Source organism: Phyllobates terribilis, unplaced genomic scaffold (genome assembly GCF_046119375.1).
Source record: "Phyllobates terribilis strain yellow unplaced genomic scaffold, ASM4611937v1 Scaffold_12__6_contigs__length_324123572, whole genome shotgun sequence".
NCBI classification, from domain to species: Eukaryota; Metazoa; Chordata; class Amphibia; order Anura; family Dendrobatidae; genus Phyllobates; species Phyllobates terribilis.
In genome coordinates, this window is record NW_027362772.1 from 65401300 (window position 1) to 65425992 (window position 24693).

At 45.4% G+C, this 24693-nt stretch overlaps 1 protein-coding gene across 4 annotated transcripts in view; it reads right to left on the reverse strand.

Annotated features, from left to right (window-relative positions):
* Positions 1–336: 336 nt before the first annotated feature.
* The window catches only part of LIPE (lipase E, hormone sensitive type), a 33345-nt gene continuing 8988 nt past the window's right edge, over positions 337–24693 (reverse strand). For 2 of the 4 annotated variants that reach the window (XM_073655896.1, XM_073655895.1), the window contains exons 2-11: positions 18030–18568; positions 16626–16716; positions 11639–11665; positions 11402–11547; positions 11058–11243; positions 9444–9738; positions 3625–3852; positions 3393–3548; positions 2810–3309; positions 337–1609 (exon numbers count right to left, since the gene is read on the reverse strand). In XM_073655896.1, the coding sequence (XP_073511997.1) occupies positions 1319–1609; positions 2810–3309; positions 3393–3548; positions 3625–3852; positions 9444–9738; positions 11058–11243; positions 11402–11547; positions 11639–11665; positions 16626–16716; positions 18030–18568 (2459 nt within the window). In that variant the 3' untranslated portion in view covers positions 337–1318. Of the gene's footprint in view, positions 1610–2809; positions 3310–3392; positions 3549–3624; positions 3853–9443; positions 9739–11057; positions 11244–11401; positions 11548–11638; positions 11666–16625; positions 16717–18029; positions 18569–19765; positions 19855–24693 lie in introns of those variants that run through there. The other 2 variants (XM_073655898.1, XM_073655897.1) reach the window with 2 other exon arrangements.

Consider the following 24693-nt stretch of genomic DNA (forward strand, 5'->3'; position numbering starts at 1 on the left):
GATTGCGGCATTGGCCAATCATTGGGGTTTTTTTTTTTTTTTGGGCAACCTGTAGCCTAAGTAGAGTTGAGCAAAAAATATTTGCAAGATCCTGATCCAAGTGGCCACGTCGGTAGTTCGTGAACCTTGCGGAGCCTCCTTGTACCTGTCGACATCCCTGGTGCCTCTTCTGATTAGTATGCTGGCAGGAATCTGGTGGGCCACGACGTATCAAAGTGTCCCGCTGGATCAGGGTTCGGCGAATGATCTTTTTGCCCAACTCTAGACCTGACCCAAAGGCAGAGAACCTGTCGACACCAGGGGCAAACTATTGGGTGGAGGTTGAGGTTATAGATGGATGTGGTGGTCAAATCTCTCCGGCCAAGACCTACGGCGTCAACACAAAACGTCCATGTGCAAAACACAAAATAAAAACTTAATTTTTTTTTTTTTTTTTTTAGGTGTTTCGTGGTCTTGAAGAAAATTACAACTCACATAAAAATATATATATATCCACCAAATAATTTGTTTGCTTGCACTATTTTTTGTTTTCTCCCGGAGATTAATTGTGAGTAGTACCAATAAAGAAAAGTTAAGTGTCACCTCCCTGGCGACTTATCGGATGTGTTTCTATATATAATACTGATCAAAAGTATAAAACATGAAGGTATAAATAAAATTTAAAATGGAGAGAGGTCACCCCTTTAATTCGATTGATAATCAAAGTCACACGGAGGACCCCTTTAGAAGTCAGCGTGCCGTTTCTGACTAGTCGCAGTGGCGTTGGTGGTCGGGCTGTCCCATAGATGATGGATGAAGCACACGCACCCACCGCACCATTCGAGAGGAGGCTCGGAAGAGCTTGGTTCTCGGGGTAATAAAGTTACCCCCCTCCCCCTTTACTTCTTCGTTTTAGGCAACGACTTGGGTCGAAAAGGTCTAAAGACCCAACAAGAGTAATGACGATTAGACGTGAGGGCACTTCCGATCACGCTAAGTGCATCCAGAACATATATAATAGAGGTAAATGGATCTGATGTGAATGCTCATGGGCCGCATCCAAATTCCCTTACATTTCTCTCCTAAATTCATTGCCGCCTCTGTCAGCACCAGAAAACTGCGCAGTAATATTTCCGCACTGGTTACTTTGCCCCCTTAGGCCCGGGCCTGGCCAAATGTAGAGGGAAGTCCAATATAGGGCACTCTTCTTCCCTCTCCCACAGCACACAACCAGCATTACCCATCGGGCTCCATCGTGGCCCAGCGCTGCGTTAGCTGGTAATTTCCTATCGGGAAGGGAGTGACCAGTGAGGCAAGTTCGTTATTGCACTTTATGGTTTCAAGCACCGATCTCTCGCTCGGTCACCGGGCTCTTCCCCAGGGTCCGCTCCAGCTTGCGGTGTTTTCTGGGAGCAGCGGGCGGAGGGGTGGGCGGCTCCTCTTTGAGAATTTGCCGGATGCGTTCTATGCACACGTTGGTGGCGTTTCGGGTCTCTTGTGAAAGCTGGGAGAGGGTGAGGAAGCCGTGAGGGAGATCTTCCACCACCTTTAGGGTCACCGGGCGGTTAAGGGACCGCAGCCTCTTTGCGAACATCACAGAGTCGTCCAGCATCGGGTCCAGGGCGCAAGCCTGTGGGGAGACAATTAGTGGGCATGAGACGGTGCATTGTGGGCCGCTGGAAGCATGGGTGAGTACAAGAAGTGGACATATATTTTTATGTCCAACGCACAAGTCCATGGAGTATTGTTTTACTTAATATGACAAAAGCGTCTTAGACTACATTCACACATTACGTTTTTGCTGCGTTTTTTTCTGTAGGATAACCAAAAAATCTTAGCAGTAAAAAAGCTGCTTATAAAAAGCAGGTTTTGTTGCGTTTTTCAGGATCTCAAAGTTCAGCTTTGCTTCCACCACAGAAGCATGAACACAGGTCACCAATGGAAGACATATGTGAATCCATTTTTGGAAAAAAGTACAATTTGATCAAATTATTTAGTGGAAAAAGATTTTTATGTCTGAAAAAATAGTGACTATTCTGGACAAAAAAGTTCACACGAGTTCATGAAAAAATACACAATTACAAATGTAACAGAGGGGGGAGGTGAATTGGTAGGGAATAGTTTACCTAAGACATTGTAGGACACTGTTTACTTTCATACTTTGGTCAGCCCTTAAGTTGCTCAGGGATTTTTCGATTTCACACCTTGGTCGGCCAATGTTTTCTTTATACATCACTAATTTAATTAAACTGTACTAATCCTAACTGCCATCTCAGATGAGAACATCGAGACATTATGGTTTAAACTTGGGAAAATCATATAAACAAATCAGTTTTACACCCTGCTGTACCTGCTTTTTTAACTAAAAACGCAGCAAAACCTGATATCTGAGTTTTTTGCACTTTTGCTTTCTATGGGTGAAAAACACGCTGAAAAAGTGACATGCTGCAGTTTTCAACAACGCAGAAGTTTTCCAATTTGGTCAGGAAAGAAAAAACCAAGTGTGTGCATTAAATTTCTGAAATCTCATAGCTTTTGCTGGTACTGTAAAACTAAGCTTTTAATCCGCATAAAAAAAATGCAGCAAAAACTCAAAGTGTGAACATAGCCTTATAGGCCAGCGAAAGGAAATGAATGCTGCTCTAGAAGGAAGAAAGCGGTCTCTCTAGTGGCACCTATTAGAAGTCAATGTTTAACCCTTTAACATCATTAACCCCTTCCCGATAGCCACTGTATATGCAAATGATCTTTCCTTCAGAAGAAAGATAATGGGCATTAGAGAGACATGGGAAATATCAGGAACCATAAGGGTTTGGGTGGTCCTACTCACCACAATGTGCACCGGCGGAAGCCCTTGCAGCATGCTGTCGGGGGCCAGGAGAGGTGACATGTAGGGGTTGTGTACGATAGCAGAAGTCTGTAGGGTCATATTGGCCACACCACTCTGGGAGCGTAGTGGTTGGAAACCTTCGGGGAACCCCAGCGATGGAGAGTTGGGGTACAGAGAGGCTCGGTCCTCCGGTGAGAGCACAGGGGGAATGTTCTCCTTGGAGTGTGTCGTGGGTTCCATCTCATGGTCGTTCTCCGGCAGAAAGAAGTTGACCTGTTCCTGGGGGCTGATTGGAGACGGCAGCTCGCCCGGGATGGAGGATAGTGACAGCGGGGTCCTTCCTGAGCTGCTCTGTGCTCCTATTTGTCCATTTTGCAGGCTGAGATCACTGCACTGATGGCGGCTGAGATCCTGGGTGGTCCTGCTCTTCAGTGACACTCGTCTGTTAATCCCGTCCTCAACATCCAGTGCCGCCTCCGATACGCTTTTCCTGACGGTTTCTGAAACATGGATATTTCCCGATAGTTACTTATGCAGCCACGTACAACTCAACCCATCATCATCATCAGCTGAAGTCACTTACCGGGACCCTTCTCCTTACTACCCTCCATTAGAGTGCTCAGCCAGGAGGCAGCACCCTGCCGGATGTCTCTGAGGAACAGCGCCGTCCCTCGCTTCACCTGACTGACCGCGCTATGCCTTTCGAACACTCGTTCCTCTACTGGGATGCGCTCGGTGCCTGGAGGAGACAAGGTAATCAGCGCAGGTATGGCGGGGGTGCATATACTTTAGAGAAAGTTCACAAGGGGCAGTACCTGCGTAGGCACTCAGACATTTTGATAGGACACTGAGAGGTAGTAGCGGGTCCATTAAGGTAAGAAGGCGGGAAGGCGATGCTGTAGCCTGCAGTAAGGTGGCGGGATAGGCAACCATAATACCATCTGGTAATCTGACACCAACAGAGGCGGCACGGAGCGACACTGTGATACAAAGGTTACCACCGGCACTGTCACCAGCCAGGCAGATTCGCTCCCCCGTGGAGCCTGGAAGAGATAAAAACATCAAAAACCTGCAGCACTGGTTATGTATTAGTATACAGGGGTAGTATTATAGTAGTTATATTCTTGTATATAGGAGCAGTAATATAGTAGTTATATTCTTGTATATAGGAGCAGTATTATAGTAGTTATATTCTTGTACATAGGGGGCAGTATTATAGTAGTTATATTCTTGTACATAGGAGCAGTATTATAGTAGTTATATTCTTGTACATAGGAGCAGTATTATAGTAGTTATATTCTTGTACATAGGAGCAGTATTATAGTAGTTAGATTCTTGTACATAGGAGCAGTATTATAGTAGCTAAATTCTTGTACATAGGGGCAGTATTATAGTAGTTATATTCTTGTACATAGGAGCAGTATTATAGTAGTTATATTCTTGTATATAGGAGCAGTATTATAATAGTTATATTCTTGTACATAGGAGCAGTATTATAGTAGTTATATTCTTGTACATAGGAGCAGTATTATAGTAGTTATATTCTTGTACATAGGGGGCAGTATTATAATAGTTATATTCTTGTACATAGGGGGCAGTATTATAGTAGTTATATTCTTGTACATAGTAGCAGTATTATAATAGTTATATTCTTGTACATAGGGGCAGTATTATAGTAGTTATATTCTTGTACATAGTAGCAGTATTATAATAGTTATATTCTTGTACGTAGGAGCAGTATTATAGTAGTTATATTCTTGTACATAGGGGCAGTATTATAGTAGTTATATTCTTGTACATAGTAGCAGTATTATAGTAGTTATATTCTTGTACATAGTAGCAGTATTATAATAGTTATATTCTTGTACGTAGGAGCAGTATTATAGTAGTTATATTCTTGTACATAGGGGGCAGTATTATAGTAGTTATATTCTTGTACATAGGAGCAGTATTAGGCTATGTGCCCACGATGCAGAAATGCTCAGGATTTTTCCTGAGCGTTTCTGCATCTCTCTGGCAGAAAAAACGCATGCGGATTGTACATGCGGATGTGAAGCGTTCTTCACATGCATTTCCGCATGCGGGTTGTCAAGCGCTTTCAAAGCGATTTTAGCATCACTTGGAAAAGTGCTTGACAACTTGGTCACACTATATAAATCCATGCAACCGGCATGGATTTATATAGTGTGACCTTAAAGAATGGTAAAAATAAAAAAATAAATCTATACTTACCTTCCGATGGCCCCCGGAGTCTTTATTCCATCCGTCCCGGCTTGCCGGCAGCTCACGGTACACTGACGGACCTGCTGTCACATAACTATGACGTCAGCGCAGGTCCTTCAGTCCACCGCAATCTGCCGACAAGGGAAGACTAGGAGACCGGGGGCCATCCGAAGGTAAATATAATATTTAGTTTTTATTTTATTCTTTTTTTACAGGTTCTATGGTACCCGGGTCTGGAGGAGAGTCTCCTGTCCTCCACACCCGGGTACCAAGCGCACATTGGAACGTTTGGATTCAGCATGTACACATCCAGTGATGCGGAATCCAAGCGATTCAATGCAAGTCAATGGCGGCGAAAACGCCGAGCTTACGCAAAATAATTGGTAGTGCTGCGTTTTTTTCCGCAATGATAATCCGCAGCGGAAATTTCCGCAGCATGTGCCCAGCACATGCGGATTATCATTGGGGAACATGGCAGACCTTCTACCATGCGTTTTTTAAGCGTTTCTGCAGAGTTTTTGCCGCTGCGGAAACGCTTAAAAAACGCATCGTGGGCACACAGCCTTATAGTAGTTATATTCTTGTACATAGGGGGCTGTATTATAGTAGTTATATTCTTGTACATAGGAGCAGTATTATAGTAGTTATATTCTTGTACAAAGGAGTAGTATTATAGTAGTTATATTCTTGTACATAGGAGCAGTATTATAGTAATTATATTCTTGTACATAGGGGGCAGTATTATAGTAGTTATATTCTTGTACATAGGAGCAGTATTATAGTAGTTATATTCTTGTACATAGGAGCAGTATTATAGTAGTTATATTCTTGTACATAGGAGCAGTATTATAGTAGTTATATTCTTGTACAAAGGAGTAGTATTATAGTAGTTATATTCTTGTACATAGGAGTAGTATTATAGTAGTTATATTCTTGTACATAGGAGCAGTATTATAGTAGTTATATTCTTGTACATAGGAGCAGTATTATAGTAGTTATATTCTTGTACATAGGAGCAGTATGATAGTAGTTATATTCTTGTATATAGGAGCACTATTATAGTAGTTCTATTCTTGTACATAGGAGCAGTACTATAGTAGTTATATTCTTGTACATAGGGGCAGTATTATAGTAGTTATATTCTTGTACATAGGAGCAGTATTATAGTAGTTATATTCTTGTACATAGTAGTATTATAGTAGTTATATTATTGTACATAGGGAGCACTATTATAGTAGTTATATTCTTGTACATAGGAGCAGTTTTATAGTAGTTATATTCTTGTACATAGGAGTAGTATTATAGTAGTTATATTCTTGTACATAGGGGAGCAGTATTAGAGTAGTTATATTCTAGTACATAGGGGGCAGTATTATAGTAGTTATATTCTAGTACATAGGGGGCAGTATTATAGTAGTTATATTCTAGTACATAGGGGGCAGTATTATAGTAGTTATATTCTTGTACATAGGGAGCAGTATTATAGTAGTTATATTCCTGTACATAGGGGCAGTATTATAGTAGTTATATTCCTGTACATAGGAACAGTACTATAGTAGTTATATTCTTGTACATAGGGGGCAGTATTATAGTAGTTATATTCTTGTACATAGGAGCAGTATTATAGTAGTTATATTCTTGTACATAGGAGCAGTATTATAGTAATTATATTCTTGTACATAGGGGGCAGTATTATAGTAGTTATATTCTTGTACATAGGAGCAGTATTATAGTAGTTATATTCTTGTACATAGGAGCAGTATTATAGTAGTTATATTCTTGTACATAGGAGCAGTATGATAGTAGTTATATTCTTGTACAAAGGAGTAGTATTATAGTAGTTATATTCTTGTACATAGGAGTAGTATTATAGTAGTTATATTCTTGTACATAGGAGCAGTATTATAGTAGTTATATTCTTGTACATAGGAGCAATATTATAGTAGTTATATTCTTGTACATAGGAGCAGTATGATAGTTATATTCTTGTATATAGGAGCACTATTATAGTAGTTCTATTCTTGTACATAGGAGCAGTACTATAGTAGTTATATTCTTGTACATAGGGGCAGTATTATAGTAGTTATATTCTTGTACATAGGAGCAGTATTATAGTAGTTATATTCTTGTACATAGTAGTATTATAGTAGTTATATTATTGTACATAGGGAGCACTATTATAGTAGTTATATTCTTGTACATAGGAGCAGTTTTATAGTAGTTATATTCTTGTACATAGGAGCAGTATTATAGTAGTTATATTCTTGTACATAGGAGCAGTACTATAGTAGTTATATTCTTGTACATAGGGGCAGTATTATAGTAGTTATATTCTTGTACATAGGGGCAGTATTATAGTAGTTATATTCTTGTACATAGGAGCAGTATTATAGTAGTTATATTCTTGTACATAGGAGTAGTATTATAGTAGTTATATTATTGTACATAGGGAGCAGTATTATAGTAGTTATATTCTTGTACATAGGAGCAGTATTATAGTAGTTATATTCTTGTACATAGGGGCAGTATTATAGTAGTTATATTCTTGTACATAGGGGCAGTATTATAGTAGTTATATTCTTGTACATAGGAGTAGTATTATAGTAGTTATATTCTTGTACATAGGGGCAGTATTATAGTAGTTATATTCTTGTACATAGGGGGCAGTATTATAGTAGTTATATTCTTGTACATAGGGGACAGTATTATAATAGTTATATTCTTGTACATAGGGGGCAGTATTATAGTAGTTATATTCTTGTACATAGGGGACAGTATTATAATAGTTATATTCTTGTACATAGGGGAGCAGTATTAGAGTAGTTATATTCTAGTACATAGGGGGCAGTATTATAGTAGTTATATTCTAGTACATAGGGGGCAGTATTATAGTAGTTATATTCTTGTACATAAGGAGCAGTATTATAGTAGTTATATTCCTGTACATAGGGGCAGTATTATAGTAGTTATATTCCTGTACATAGGAACAGTACTATAGTAGTTATATTCTTGTACATAGGGGCAGTATTATAGTAGTTATATTCTTGTACATAGGAGCAGTATTATAGTAGTTATATTCTTGTACATAGGGGCAGTATTATAGTAGTTATATTCTTGTACATAGGGGACAGTATTATAATAGTTATATTCTTGTACATAGGGGACAGTATTATAATAGTTATATTCTTGTACATAGGGGACAGTATTATAATAGTTATATTCTTGTACATAGGGGGCAGTATTATAGTAGTTATATTCTTGTACATAGGGGGCAGTATTATAGTAGTTATATTCTTGTACATAGGAGCAGTATTATAGTAGTTATATTCGTGTACATAGGAGCAGTATTATAGTAGTTATATTCTTGTACATGGGAGCAGTATTATAGTAGTTATATTCTTGTACATAGGAGCAGTATTATAGTAGTTATATTCTTGTACAAAGGAGTAGTATTATAGTAGTTATATTCTTGTACATAGGAGCAGTATTATAGTAATTATATTCTTGTACATAGGGGGCAGTATTATAGTAGTTATATTCTTGTACATAGGAGCAGTATTATAGTAGTTAAATTCTTGTACATAGGATCAGTATTATAGTAGTTATATTCTTGTACATAGGAGCAGTATTATAGTAGTTATATTCTTGTACATAGGAGTAGTATTATAGTAGTTATATTCTTGTACATAGGATCAGTATTATAGTAGTTATATTCTTGTACATAGGAGCAGTATTATAGTAGTTATATTCTTGTACATAGGAGCAGTATTATAGTAGTTATATTCTTGTACATAGGAGTAGTATTATAGTAGTTATATTCTTGTACATAGGAGTAGTATTATAGTAGTTATATTCTTGTACATAGGAGCAGTATTGTAGTAGTTATATTCTTGTACATAGGAGCAGTATTATAGTAGTTATATTCTTGTACATAGGAGTAGTATTATAGTAGTTATATTCTTGTACATAGGAGTAGTATTATAGTAGTTATATTCTTGTACATAGGAGTAGTATTATAGTAGTTATATTATTGTACATAGGGGGCAGTATTATAGTAGTTATATTCTTGTACATAGGAGTAGTATTATAGTAGTTATATTCCTGTACATAGGGGCAGTATTATAGTAGTTATATTCCTGTACATAGGAACAGTACTATAGTAGTTATATTCTTGTACATAGGGGCAGTATTATAGTAGTTATATTCTTGTACATAGGAGCAGTATTATAGTAGTTATATTCGTGTACATAGGAGCAGTATTATAGTAGTTATATTCTTGTACATGGGAGCAGTATTATAGTAGTTATATTCTTGTACATAGGGGGCAGTATTATAGTAGTTATATTCTTGTACATAGGAGACAGTATTATAGTAGTTATATTCGTGTAGTACAGTACAGATTTGTACTAACCCAGGAGGCGGCAGTGTTTCAGTGCCCAGCAGTAGGCGTAGAAGCATTCCTCCAGGGCTCTCGGGAAAGGAGCCTCAGGAGCCAGGGAGTAATCTACGGACAAGATCGGAGCTTCCAGTTCCTGAGCCCACGTCCTCAGGTAGGGTTCATGGGATTTGGAAGTCTGGGCTACAAAGCCTCCACCGTGGAAGTGAATTATCAGGTCAGGAGAGAGCGCAGCAGGACGGGATCTGAGTCGAAGGTCCAGGCTCAGAGGACCCTCGGGTTTTGTGAAAGCGCCAAGTTCTTCACTCTCCTGCAACAAAGAGGAATATTATAAGAAACCAACATATACTTATGTCTGACATCTCTTAAAGGGGGTTTAGAAATTGACCCACAGGAGACCTCGTTTATGGGAACATCTAGTCTGCAATCACTAATCTGTTTCTCACACCTATGCAGTTGCTGTCAGTTTTTAAGACTGACCTCCAGAGGTTAATCTCTTCTCCACCTTGGGATTTTCCATTTTTGTTTTTTGCTCCCCTTCTTCCGAGAGCCAAAACTTTGTTTTATTTTTTCTATTTTTCAGTCAATATGGTTGATTGAGGGCTTGTTTTTAGCGGGACGAGTTGTACTTTTGAATGACACCATTGGTTTTACCATATCATGCACTGGAAATCGGGAAACAAAATTCCAAGTGCGGTGAAATCGCAAAAAAAGTTCATTTCCACAATTGTTTTTTGGGTTTTTTATTTACCATGTTCACTAAATGCTAAAACTGCCCTGCCATTATGATTCTCCAGGTCATTACGAGTTCGTAGACACCAAACATGGAGAGGTTCTTTTTTATTTAAATGGGGGAAAAAAATCCACAGTTTGTAAAAAAAATAATAAAAAAAAAAAACGGTGCAATTTTTCGAGACCCGTAGCGTCTCCATTTTCCTTGATCTGGGGCCAGGTGAGGGCTTAATTTTTGCGCGCCGAGCTGAGGTTTTTATTGATACCATTTTGGGGTAGATCCGATGTTTTGATTGGCCGTTATTGCATTTTATTGTAATGTTGCGGCGACCAAAAAAACATAATTCTGGCGTTTTGATTTTTTTTCTCATTACGCCGTTTACTGATTGGATTAATTATTTTCATATATTGATAGATCGGGCGATTCTGAACCCGGCGATACCAAATCTGTGTATATTTGATGTATATTTTATTTTGAATGGGGCAAAAGAGGCGTGATTTGAACTTTTACTTTTTTAAATATTTTCAAAAACTTTTTTTTTTTTCACTTTACACTGGCTTCAATAGTCTCCATGGGAGACTAGAAGCTGCGATCATCCGATCGCCTGTGTACAGATAAGCTGTCACAAGTGCCCGAAAAAATACGGGATCACCTGAGCTCGCATCAAAGAGGGGGAGGGGACCCATGACATATATATATGAACCAACCATTTTTTCTTCATTTCTAAGGATCTTTGTTTCCGCTCTATCAGACAAGGCAGGTGCCAGATTTTCATCTATTTCTGTAGATCAGACTGTCATTGAAAAACTGTAGTGTGAATATGCCCTTACACCGACTCTCACACAATTGTACAAGTCTTTGTCTTTTCCAGGTTGCCCCTGACACTAGTCACGTACCTGTCCCTCCCGCAGCTGGTAGGATATCAGCCGCATGTGAACCGGGCCGGGTCCTGAATGAGCTACGGGTGGATTAATGGTGACCGTGCGCTGTGGATCCGAAGACAGAGGCATCTCCAGCGGTTCGGGGGGCACAGTGAGGGTCTTGTTGATGCGTACGGTTGTGGAAGCTATGCCAACTATAGACTGTGAGAAAATAGGAGAAAAACACAGATCCAGTTAGGAAAAAATCTATATGCTTGTATGTAAAGATTTATCAGCTTCACTCTTATCAAGACCCCCACAATGAATGAGCAGCAAACAGAGGCCGATACATTTAGCAAAAGATCAGGCCTACTGCTCACCGTCAGCACTTCCATCTCGGTAATGTTCCAAAAAGTTTTCCAAAAGTTTACGTCCAGGTTCTGCGTGATCCTCTCAAACTCGGCTCCTCGGAGCTCGGGGTCGATGGCGTACCTCCCACTGATGAAGAAGGAGCTGGCAGCGACACCTGAAAGAGGGGATGAGACGTGAGCTAGCCGGCAGACGGAGGAAAGACTCTACCGAGGCACGGGCACAGTATGGCGGCACGCCACGCTTACCGTAATAGGTGGAGAGTGCTCCCTCCACTGCAGCGAGAGCGTTAGGAGGAGGAAGAGGGGAAACGGTCACATTGTAACAAAGACTAAGTATCTCCTTACACAAGACAAGCAGTTATACAGAGCGATGTGCGGGGGGGATGAAAGGGTGGCGGGGAGGGGAACTAGAGGGCGGCACGGGGAGGGGAACTAGAGGGCGGACGAGAGGGCGGCGGGGGGCGAAGGGAACGAGAGGGCGGCGGGGGGCGAAGGGAACGAGAGGGCGGCGGGGGGCGAAGGGAACGAGAGGGCGGCGGGGGGCGAAGGGAACGAGAGGGCGGCGGGGGGCGAAGGGAACGAGAGGGCGGCGGGGGGGCGAAGGGAACGAGAGGGCGGCGGGGGGGCGAAGGGAACGAGAGGGCGGCGGGGGGGCGAAGGGAACGAGAGGGCGGCGGGGGGGCGAAGGGAACGAGAAGGCGGCGGGGGGGCGAAGGGAACGAGAAGGCGGCGGGGGGGCGAAGGGAACGAGAAGGCGGCGGGGGGGCGAGGGGAACGAGAAGGCGGCGGGGGGGCGAAGGGAACGAGAGGGCGGCGGGGGGCGAAGGGAACGAGAGGGCGGCGGGGGGCGAAGGGAACGAGAGGGCGGCGGGGGGCGAAGGGAACGAGAGGGCGGCGGGGGGCGAAGGGAACGAGAGGGCGGCGGGGGGCGAAGGGAACGAGAGGGCGGCGGGGGGCGAAGGGAACGAGAGGGCGGCGGGGGGCGAAGGGAACGAGAGGGCGGCGGGGGGCGAAGGGAACGAGAGGGCGGCGGGGGGCGAAGGGAACGAGAGGGCGGCGGGGGGCGAAGGGAACGAGAGGGCGGCGGGGGGCGAAGGGAACGAGAGGGCGGCGGGGGGCGAAGGGAACGAGAGGGCGGCGGGGGGCGAAGGGAACGAGAGGGCGGCGGGGGGCGAAGGGAACGAGAGGGCGGCAGGGGGCGAAGGGAACGAGAGGGCGGCAGGGGGCGAAGGGAACGAGAGGGCGGCAGGGGGCGAAGGGAACGAGAGGGCGGCAGGGGGCGAAGGGAACGAGAGGGCGGCAGGGGGCGAAGGGAACGAGAGGGCGGCAGGGGGCGAAGGGAACGAGAGGGCGGCAGGGGGCGAAGGGAACGAGAGGGCGGCAGGGGGCGAAGGGAACGAGAGGGCGGCAGGGGGCGAAGGGAACGAGAGGGCGGCAGGGGGCGAAGGGAACGAGAGGGCGGCAGGGGGCGAAGGGAACGAGAGGGCGGCAGGGGGCGAAGGGAACGAGAGGGCGGCAGGGGGCGAAGGGAACGAGAGGGCGGCAGGGGGCGAAGGGAACGAGAGGGCGGCAGGGGGCGAAGGGAACGAGAGGGCGGCAGGGGGCGAAGGGAACGAGAGGGCGGCAGGGGGCGAAGGGAACGAGAGGGCGGCAGGGGGCGAAGGGAACGAGAGGGCGGCAGGGGGCGAAGGGAACGAGAGGGCGGCAGGGGGCGAAGGGAACGAGAGGGCGGCAGGGGGCGAAGGGAACGAGAGGGCGGCAGGGGGCGAAGGGAACGAGAGGGCGGCAGGGGGCGAAGGGAACGAGAGGGCGGCAGGGGGCGAAGGGAACGAGAGGGCGGCAGGGGGCGAAGGGAACGAGAGGGCGGCAGGGGGCGAAGGGAACGAGAGGGCGGCAGGGGGCGAAGGGAACGAGAGGGCGGCAGGGGGCGAAGGGAACGAGAGGGCGGCAGGGGGCGAAGGGAACGAGAGGGCGGCAGGGGGCGAAGGGAACGAGAGGGCGGCAGAGGGGGACGAGAGGGCGGCGGGGCGGAGGACGAAAGGGCGGCGGCGGGGAAGGGAACGAGAGGGCGATGGGGCGGGGAAGGGAATGAAAGGGCGGCAGCGGGGGAGACGAGAGGGTAGCGGCGGTAGGGGGGGGGGGGGTAAGCAGGACGACAAGAGGGGAGGCATTGTTTATGAGACGGGCGATTCCAGTGCTCGGCTATTTCCGATAGTCCCATAGACAATGAATGGAGCAGAAGACCTGTTCTTGGCATAACTGAGGATTTCAGCAATCAACAAGTTAACCCCTCTCTCATATATAGGTGGGAGTAACCCTGGAGCCCATTGTAACAGACTAATGAGGATTGTCCCGGCGCCGTTCATCTTCACCGTGCAAAGCTACAGACTGAAATGACCATGCAGTAAGGTAACACCACAGCTCAAGAAGTTCTAGAATAGTCCACTAGATGGCGCCCACAGCACCAAGGTTGCCCTTGCACAAGCATTTAAAGAGAACTTTTCAAGTTGTCTCCGGAGCAGACGTTGGCTTGGGAAGAGTAAATATCAGTTTATTTTTGTTAATTCATGATCAATAGTACACATGAAAATAAGAAACTTTGTAATATCAGAGAAATCTGCTTCTTTCGCCTCTTGGACTGATCATTCATTTTAAAAAGTTGCAATTTATGGTTAAAATGTGTCTTCAGAGAGTACAGATTTCCCCATTACTCAGACAGGAGATGACAGTTGGTGCTCATAAAGTTCTATGGATACCTCTAGCTCCTCCCCTCCATAGAATCTTGTGAGCACCAACTGTTATGTTTTATCTCGGTAATGGGACGTGTCTTCACTGAATGCAGATTTTACCCCGTAATTGAGAGCAAAAGATGAGTCTAGAAGGAGAAAAAAAGATTTCCCTGATATCTATAATATAACCAGGGATATGTCCGTCTGTTCGAAGCCTCTATAGACTGCGCAGTGTGGCAGGACAGAAAGACACAGCCCAGACAGGGAGGAGGATGATGCTGGAGGAGGAGTGTATGACGTCAGAGATAGCAGTATGCGTAGGCACTGACCACATACCGCGATCTCTGCGCCTGAGCATAACGCAGACAATAAAAATCAAATGGCGCCGGAATCAGCGTGTGAACATACTGTGGTACCCGGCGCCATTTTCTTTTTCTGTCCTTCTCCGGCCTCTCTGAAGATCACGGTATGTCCCCCCTGACGCCGGAGATTGTGGTTTGCAGTCAGCGCCTACGCATACCGCTTTCTCCGGCACCACACTCCTCCAGCATCGTCCGCTCCCTTGACTTTGATGTGTCTTTCTGTCCGGCCATACTTTGCAGGTGCAGTCTATAGAGGCTCCGGACAGAAGACGCTGCAAATTTGTCATCAAGAAAATGGCGCCAGAGATCTCGCTATGTGTAGGAGCTGACTCCGGCGCTACACTCCTCCTCCTGCCTCTCCGGAGATCAGTGTCTTTAACAAAATGGTGCCGGATAGTGCGGTATGCGCACGCACTGATTCTGGAGTCATTCTATTTAAATAACGCAGGTGACTCCGCTGCAGGGGAGAGGTGGAAAGGGGAGTAGGAGTGTTTTTTTTTTTTATTTATGGATGGATGGGAAGCATATACCAGGATGGGGGACCAGGATGGGGGAGCATATACCAGGATGAGGGACCAGGATTGGGGAGCATATACCAGGATGGGGGACCAGGATGAGGGACCAGGATGGGGGGAGGGGGGGCATATACCGGGATGGAGGAGCATATACCAGGATGTGGGACCAGGATGAGGGACCAGTATTGGTGGTGGTGGTGGTGGGGACACATATACCAGGATGGAGGAGCATATACCAGGATGGGGGACCAGTATGGGGGGGGGAGCATATACCAGGATGGAGGACCAGGATTGAGAAGCATATACCAGGATGGGGGGGGAGCATATACCAGGATGGGGGGGGGGGAGCATATACCAGGATGGTGGGGGGGGGGGGAGCATATACCAGGATGGTGGGGGGGGGGAGCATATACCAGGATGGGGGGAAGCATATATCAGTATGGAGGGAAGCATATACCAGGATGGGGGACCAGGATGGAGGGAAGCATATATCAGTATGGGGGACCAGGATGGAGGGAAGCATATACGAGGATGGGGGACCAGGATGGAGGGAAGCATATACCAGGATAGGGGACCAGGATGGAGGATCATATAATCAGGATGGAGGATCATATAATCAGGATGAGGGGGAAAGCATATGCCAAGATGAGGGGGAAAGCATATGCCAAGATGAGGGGGAAAGCATATACCAAGATGAGGGGGAAAGCATATGCCAGGATGAGGGGGAAAGCATATACTAGGATGAGGGAAAAAGCATATACCAGGATGAGGGGAAAAACATATACCAGGAAGAGGGGGAAGAATACATCAGGAAGGGGGACCAGTATGGGTGAAAGCATATACCAGGATGGAGGAGCATATACCAGGATGGGGGACCAGTATGGGGGGGGATATACCAGGATGGGGGGAACATATACCAGGATGGGGGACAAGTATAGGGGGTGGGAAGCATGGGGGGAAGCATATACCAGGATGGTGGCGCATATATCAGGATGGGGGAGCAGGATGGGGAGCATATACCAGGATGAGTGAGGGGGAAGCATATACCAGGATGGGGGAGCAGGATGGAGGAGGATATACCAGGATGGGGGACCAGTTTAGGGGGGAAGCATATACCAGAATGGGGGAGCATATACCAATAAAAATGCTCGCCACCCAGGCGTAGAACGGGTTAGCTAGTATTATACATACATACATATATTATTATTTTCATGTGTACTATTGATTTATGAAATAAAAACAACGACAACGGTTATTCTTTAAGCGCATGTTCAGCTTTAAATATTCTCTGGATTACAGCGAGATATCATCTATACAACACAACACTAGACGGACACTAGCTGAATGTATGGGGGGGGTGTCCTAACACCTAGTGTGCAGGAGGGTCAGCCGCAACATCCAGCTATAGTCCCTTATTCCCCCTTTAATCTACCCCCGCAGCATGTCTTTTCTATATAAAGAAAAACATAAATATGCAGACAACTTTGGCAGCGCTGTACACTACATTTTCCACAATACGCCATGCAGACGCTGAGCCGGCAGGGGATGCAGCGAGATGAGAGGTCAGTAATCTGCAAGCCACGCAAGGACGGTCCCTCCCCCTCCCCCATCCAATATGGACACTTACTTAATCCGGATCCGTGCCGCTTGTAATTCTCTCCGAATGACACGAGCCCAATGGAGATGGTCTGCAGGAAGGGGCGGATGGATGGGGTGAACTGAGGAGAGAAGATCGATAATGGCAATGAAAACACAGAGCAGGTGGTGACGGGGGAGGGAAGAAATCAGCTGATAGGAAGTCAGGACAAAGGTCGGGATCATGGATTTAAGTCAGGTGAGGACGGGTCAAGGGTCAGATAAATAGGAAGCGGGCGCAGGGATCACAACACGGCAAAGAGCCGAGGTCATATATTGTACGCTAGCTGCACAGATTCAGTGTGCCCCCAGCCTAAGCCTGGTTTCGCACAACCGTGTTTCGCTGATCGAGTAGTGACCTCGATGAGTAGACTTGGGTCATAGGTCTCCTTACCCAAACTTGAGAAATGCCTATTAGGCTGACAATTTTAGGTGAGGAGATCTGTGGTCCTTCTAAAACGGCAAAACACGGATGTGAGAATCCCAGCCTAAAATCTCTTTTTACACAAATTGCTAATCAATAGATCATTTTCAACCATCATTTTGCCGTGTGGCAAACCTCTGAATGATCACAGATCGGCTTATTATACATTCGTTTGGGCAGGAAATCTGTTCTTGTAACAGCACCTGGAGCCCCCTATCAATGAGTTTCGCCATGTCTAATGCTTATAGGAGGCCAGAACAAAACCAGATGAAACCTCGTTTGGTGGACAACCATCTAATGTGTACGGTCGGCCTTACACAACTACAGGATGACGGCGCCAGTAACCGGCTAAGTTTGTGCCATGAGCGTCCAATCAGCCGGCATTACCCAATATACAAACATGTCCTGGTGTGAAGTCCTGCTGATGACTCATGCTCTTTTCCCGGCATCAGGAGGTAAGCGAGATACAGTCACTGGGAAAACCCGTGTAACCTCCGTCCCCTCTTATCACTGGCACAGATAAGGCTCCGTGATGTCAGCGCGTACCATACACGTGCCAAGAGAAGATCAAGGCTGCTGCGAAGGTCGAGGGCGTACGACGCGCCGAGCCGGGGAAAGTGCGGAGAGAGTGAGTGCAAGAAAAGGGAAAGAATATAGGGAACTGATAGAGAGAGGAATGGAATATACAGGTGCTAAATCTAAAGGAGAGGCATCCAGACTAGAGATGGAGCAAATGGTTTCGCACAAATGCCGTGATGGTGGTTTGTGGCCGTTACGTAGGAGCGGAAGTTTCGCCTCTTACTTGATGGCATTGGCGGACCTTCTTTTCATTAGCCGGCCTGGTGTGACATCACGTGTGTCACACGCCTGGCCGGCCACTCAAAAGAAGAGCCATAAGGAGATTTCTAGGCAAGCAATTGACATCAGAAGCCATGAGGGTCCTCAGGAGTTCGCCAACGTTGTTGCACTCACCTGGAAGCCGAGGCAGCGTCCGTAGAAGCAGCCTTTGTGCATGGTGCTGTACTCTTTCAAGAACTCTTCGGACAAGCCTCGCTCCTGGCGAAAGAACAGGTCGCCGTGACGGTTGGCGGTGAGCAGACGCTGTGCGAAACAGAGCAAGGCGCGGAGCTGGGTGAGGGCAGCCCCGTAGGCCTCTAGCTCGGAGCAGTTGTGCGCGGCCCTGAAGAAGAGGCTGCGGCGGCTGGTGGTGACATAGCGGCACTTGTGTAGGATGTGCTGGGCGCAGGCCAATACCACCTTCAGCAGGCTGCGGTACCCGTTAGCCGGCGTGTCGGGGTCCAGGTCGAACAGCGGGCACACAGCAGCCAAGGCACGCAGGGCGGGCTCCAGGCCCCGGGCTTGTTCTTGGATACGGGAAAACGCCTGCACCAGCCGGGAGGAAACCACAGAGCCGGACTCCCCGAAGTGAAGGATGTTGTCCTGGCACAGGGCGTCCACGGCCTGGAACAGGGGCCGGGGATCCATCTGCTCGGGGGGCACAACCACCAGACCTAGGAAGACCAAAGGATGAAATAGCTTAAAAAGAGAGAAGTAGGGAGCCAGAACTGATCATTGGGATCGTGGATCCCTATGGAAGAAGAATAAGATGGTAGATGCTGAAAGATGGTAGTAAGGGAATGATTGTAGTTGTAGTCCTGCAACAGATTGGAGATGTCGGCATTATATAGTGTATGATATTAGATGGAAACAAATGCAAAAAAATATGAAAAAAATATAAAAAGTTAAAAAATATGGAAAATATGCAAAAAAAATCAAAGTTCAAAAATATGGAAAAATATATATAAAAAAAAAATTCTAAAAGTTTAATAAAATCTGGAAAAAATGCAAAAAAAAATCTAAAAGTTCAAAAAACTATGGAAAAAAGGCAAAAAAAGATCTAAAAGTTCAAATCACCTTTATCCCCCCATTACAAAGTTAAAGAATTAAAAAATAAAAATAAATTATAAATAAATCAACATATTCTGTGTCAAATCTATAACTACTTAACAAGTATAATAAGCGTCAACATAAAGAAACAATTAAAAGGAAAGATGAATAAAAAGTGATCGAAACGTTGCACGAACCCCACAGGGGTCTCAAATACAAGCCTCACGCAGCTCCGATGGGTGGAAAAGTCGGAAATAAAAAATAAAGACTACAGAAGTTTGGGATCACCGTAATCAGACTGACCAGGAGAATCGTGTCTCCTAGTTGTCCTCCTTATATGTTCCCAAAAAGTGTTACCTAGCTAAATATATGTTCCCCTGAACAGCAGTGTCTCTCGCTAACATAACTGGCTGATAACAGAGGACAACAGATTGCATTGCAAAAGTTACACTTTAGGTTCTCGGATGGATGTGTGGCGCCCCAAAACATGACAGCGGGAGAAGAAAGAGACGTTTCGCCATTTCTGCCCCAGCACCCGAGGATCTGGAAGAGCTGGGTGACAACCAGTACAGCTCCCGAATTGGGTGTCACCCAGCTTTTCTGGAGTCCCGTTCAAAAATAACGCTGCTCCCGGGAATAGAAGCCATGTTTCTTTTTTTTGCGCAAATGAATAAAGTAATGAAAATGACTTATTGGGCTGCGCATCTGGGGAGCAGATGCGAAGCCCAATAAGCTGAGAAGTATCAGCAGAGAGGAGACGAGGGGGGACGAGGAGAAAGGGAAAAGTGAGAGAAGCAGGAACACCACCCCCATCATCATACCTGGGCTCAGACTACTCCAGGACGCCTCGTCTGGACTTTGCTTGCTCGGAGAGTAACATCTCAATGTCCAAGTGGACTCCTCCTCGTACAGCTATAAACCCAGAGGGGGAGGAGGGAGCCGCAGCTGGAGCAGCCCACTTGGAAAGTCAAGGAGTCTCGTGAGGATGCTGCCCGCCCCGGCATGACATATGGGCACCTCGCCTGGCACTGCCCCATCACTGTCTGCCCTCGGCTTAATCCCGCAGCGCTGACATAACACGTCCAAGCCTGGCTAAATATACCGACGTCTATGTCTGCAAGCACGGGGGGGGGGGCGCTATGAGGGTGCACCAGTCCCCCAATAATAATCACCGCTGGATCCGCCTTATATCACCTCCATCTATTAGCTTATTGGTTTCCATAGAGGCAATGACTCATGGGAAAAAGTATGCAAATGAGATCAGCTAAAAAAATGGTCAACTACCTCTCTAGGGCCAAATACAAGTAGCAACCCTATAAAATAGCCCTGACTAGGGAGATCAGCCAGGCCAGGGGCCGCCATCTGTGAACAGGACTGTTCCAGGGTTTTTGCTCCTCATTAGTGAAGAGCTTGGTTCTGGTCGGCTTTGGGCCCCAATATGAAGTGATCATCCTTCCACTTTTGACTTGTCCTCGACACTTGTGTTTGCAAGTGACCAGTGCTGTGTATGAAATGGAGGGACTGACTGCTTAATTTAATAGCCTAGCCAGCCCCCTTCTTTCTTCAAATGTCAACACTCACAGAAAAGGGGGTAAGTTTAGCTATTAAATTAAGCAATCAGACAGCTGCCTTCTCTATACGTCAGCCATGAGAGAAGGAAGCTGGCCTAGCTATTAAAATGAGTGTCAGCCAGCCCCCTTCTCTCTATATGCATTGACTGTCACAGAGAAAGAAGAGGACTGGCTAAGATATTAAAATAATCATCCACCCATCCCATTCTCTTACTATAAATTAGTTATGGCGGAGAAGGAGACTGGCTTGGCTATTAAAATGAGCAGTCAGCCACCCCTTGCTCTCTATAAATTGGCTGTGACACGGGCCAGCTTAGCTATTATAATGAGTAGTTAGCCAGCCCCCTTTTCTATACGTTCATCATTATAACGAAGGGGGCTGGCTTAGCTATTAAACTGAGCAGTAAGCCTGCACCCTTCCCTCTCTATGAATCAACTGTGACAGAGATGGGGGCTGCCCTAGCTATTAAAATGTGCAGTCAATCCCCTCCTTGCTATACAATGTCTGTTAGTGAGAAGGGAGGTGGCTTATCTATTAAAATGAGCAGTCAGCCACCCCTATCCCTCTCTATATATACTGGCTGTGATTGAGATGGGGGCTGGCTTAGTTATTAAAATAATCATCCACCAACCTCGTTCTCTCACTATAAATTAGCCATGGCAGAGAAGGGGGCTGGCATGGCTATTAAAATGAGCAGTCAGCCACCCCTATCCCTCTCTATATATACTGGCTGTGATTGAGAAGGGGGCTGGCTTAGTTATTAAAATAATCATCCAGCAACCTCGTTTTCTCACTATAAATTAGCCATGGCAGAGAAGGGGGCTGGCATGACTATTAAAATGAGCAGTCAGCCACCCTGCTCTCTATAAATTGGATGTGACACTAGCTAGCTTAGCTATTATAATGAGTAGTTAGCCAGTCCCCTTTTCTATACATTGGTTATAATAGCGAAGGGGGGTGGCTTAGCTATTAAACTGAGCAGTAAGCATGCACCCTTCTCTCTAAATATATCAGCTGTGATAGAGAAGGGGGTTGGCTTAGCTATTAAAATATGTAGTCAGTCAATCCCCACCATTCTAAACATTGAGAAGGGTGCTGGCTTGGCTAATAAAATTAGCAGTAAACCACCCCATCCCTGATTGAGAAGGGGGCTGTCTTAGCTATTAAAATTACAAGTCAGCAACCACTATCACTGACTGAGAAGGGGTCTGGTTTAGCTATTAAAATGTGTAGTCAGTCAATCCCCACCTTTCTAAACATTGAGAAGGGTGCTGGCTTGGCTAATAAAATTAGCAGTAAACCACCCCATCCCTGATTGAGAAGGGGGCTGTCTTAGCTATTAAAATTACAAGTCAGCAACCACTATCACTGACTGAGAAGGGGTCTGGTTTAGCTATTAAAATGTGTAGTCAGTCAATCCCCACCTTTCTAAACATTGAGAAGGGTGCTGGCTTGGCTAATAAAATTAGCAGTAAACCACCCCATCCCTGATTGAGAAGGGGGCTGTCTTAGCTATTAAAATTACAAGTCAGCAACCACTATCACTGACTGAGAAGGGGTCTGGTTTAGCTATTAAAATGTGTAGTCAGTCAATCCCCACCTTTCTAAACATTGAGAAGGGTGCTGGCTTGGCTAATAAAATTAGCAGTAAACCACCCCATCCCTGATTGAGAAGGGGGCTGTCTTAGCTATTAAAATTACAAGTCAGCAACCACTATCACAGACTGAGAAGGGGTCTGGTTTAGCTATTAAAATGAGCAGTCAACCAGCCCTATCCCTCTTTATATATTACCTGTGATTGAGAAGGGGGGCTAGCTTACTTATTAAAATGAGTAGTTAGCCATCACCCTTTTCAATAAATTGGTTATGACAGAGAAGGGGGCTGGCTTTGCTATTAAACTGAGCAGTAAACCTGCTCCCTTCTCTATATACATCAGCTGTGACAGAGAAGGGGGCCGGCTTACTTATTAAAATGCGTAGTTAGTCAATCCCTATATTTCTATACCTTGGCTGTTAGAGAGAAGGGGGATGGCTTAGCTATTAAAATGAGTAGAGTAGTTAGACTGCCCCTTTTTCTACATGTAGGTAATTACAGAGAAGAGGGCTGGCTTAGCTATTAAAAATGAGCAGGGTGGCTACCTACAGGTGAAACGGGAGAGACAGTTTTCTTTCTTCTGGAAGAGAGCTGGAACTAAATGTCGCTCGTGGGCAAGATGCAACAACCAGAATCTACGGGGGTCTCTTAAATTGGCCCCTTTAGAAACAATGGCTCCCCCGTGACCGGTACCGGCCTTCCCTAGTTGGCTCGGTCCTGCCTGGCACCACGGTATCACATGGTTGTAAGTGAACGCGTCCCCCGCTGGTGCTGCTCTCTGCTCACAGTGCCCTCTGCACACAATACGACAGCAGCCCGACCAGGATACGAGCCAGGACATTTCTGCCCTTTTATCAAGAAAAGCAGAGCATTGTCTTTCATCCAAAACAACAACATGCAGGAAACAACACAAAGGGGGCACATACTTTTCTGGCATGTCCTTCGTAAGTCTTCTGACTATACACAATCCTCATCCAATGCAACCCCATTCACATTTTGCTAAGGAGATCTCAACTTGGAGAACCCCACTGATATCTATATATGTCTTAAGAGGCTTGTCAAGCAAAAAAAAAGGATCATTGGGGGCAGGGATACAATAACATAAGTATTAATTATCAAAAATTACAAGACGAGAAGAAAAATAAGCGGCACTCACAACTGGCGCATCATTTTGTGCTTTTTTTATTCCAAGGTCATACTACTACAGCTATAGCGGTTTCGCCTCTAATTACGCTTCATCTGGCGCTCAAAGGTGTTCTACCCTTAGAAGTATCAATTACATACTCATTGATGTTTGTTTCCTTCACTACGACAATGATACAAATAATCTCTGAGGCCAACCACTGGCCTTAGCAGTGGTGTGTGTTGGCATGAAAAAATTACGGGGGAGCGCCGGTGGATGTACCAGGTAAGTAATACTCCTTTATTATGTCATTCCCCCGTCCCCTTTTAAAACAAAGGATAGTCCTTTCGGCCCGTCACCCTTCAGGAGTTATTTCTTATATGATCGTCAAGATCAGAAATCCGGAAAAGACAACCCAAGTAACACAGCCACCGACACATCGGATGTTTTTTACGCCAATTTTGATGAAGAGTATGCTCAAATTTTGCGTGTTTTTTAGCTGCTAGACAGTTTGTCATAAAATTATGATGAATTTTCCGGTTGCGTTTTGCCATGTCCTCTCAGACTCAAGCTCTAGCCGACGTTTCAAAAAGAGCTCTCCAGGTCTAAAATGCAAAAAATTTATTTTTTAGAGTTGCACAAAAATATTGCAAAATTTTAAGTAGTTTTACGTCAGAATTGTGTAAAAACTGATCAAACGAGGACTTCTACCTAAAACTCAGCGTGAGACCAGAAACTAGCAGCGAAGGCGAGATATGGCTGACTTCCCAGGAGCCGCCTCAGATAAACACGAGAACGGCACAACCTGTTTAGACAAGATGTGATGACACGCGGGCAGTAGGTGAGCTGGGCACACAGTGCCATGAGCAGGCACCCTTCTTAAAACATCACCAGAAGTTTGCCATAGGTTGGAGTCTGGGTTGGCTATGAGAGTCTCTGGAGATCAGCTATTGAACTAAACTAAAAAAGAGAGTTGAGGAGATACCATATTTTTGGAACCTGGGTGAATCCATTACTAAATGATTGCTCTCTTGCTGATCTTTCCAAACCACCTACAAGTCCATCCACGGATGAAGTCTGGGTTGGTCATGAGAGTCAACTGACTTCCTAGTCCCCGCAGATCAGGAATTGAACTAAACCAAAGAAAGAAACGGGAGGAGATACCATATTTTTGGAGCCTGGGTGACTCCGTGACTAAATGATCGCTCTCTGGCTGAGCTTTCCAAACCCAGCTACAAAGCCAAAGTTGGAGTCTGGTTGGTCAGGAGAGTCAACTGACTCCCAAGTCTTCGCAGATAAGGTATTGAACTAAACCAAAGAGACAGAGAGGAGGAACCACCGTATTTTTGTAGCCTGGGTGACTCCGTGACTAAATGATCGTTCTCTGGCTGAGCTTTCCGAACCCAGCTACAAGTCCAAGGCAAGATAACGTTTGAAGCATCTAGGGAGACTTTTCTTTC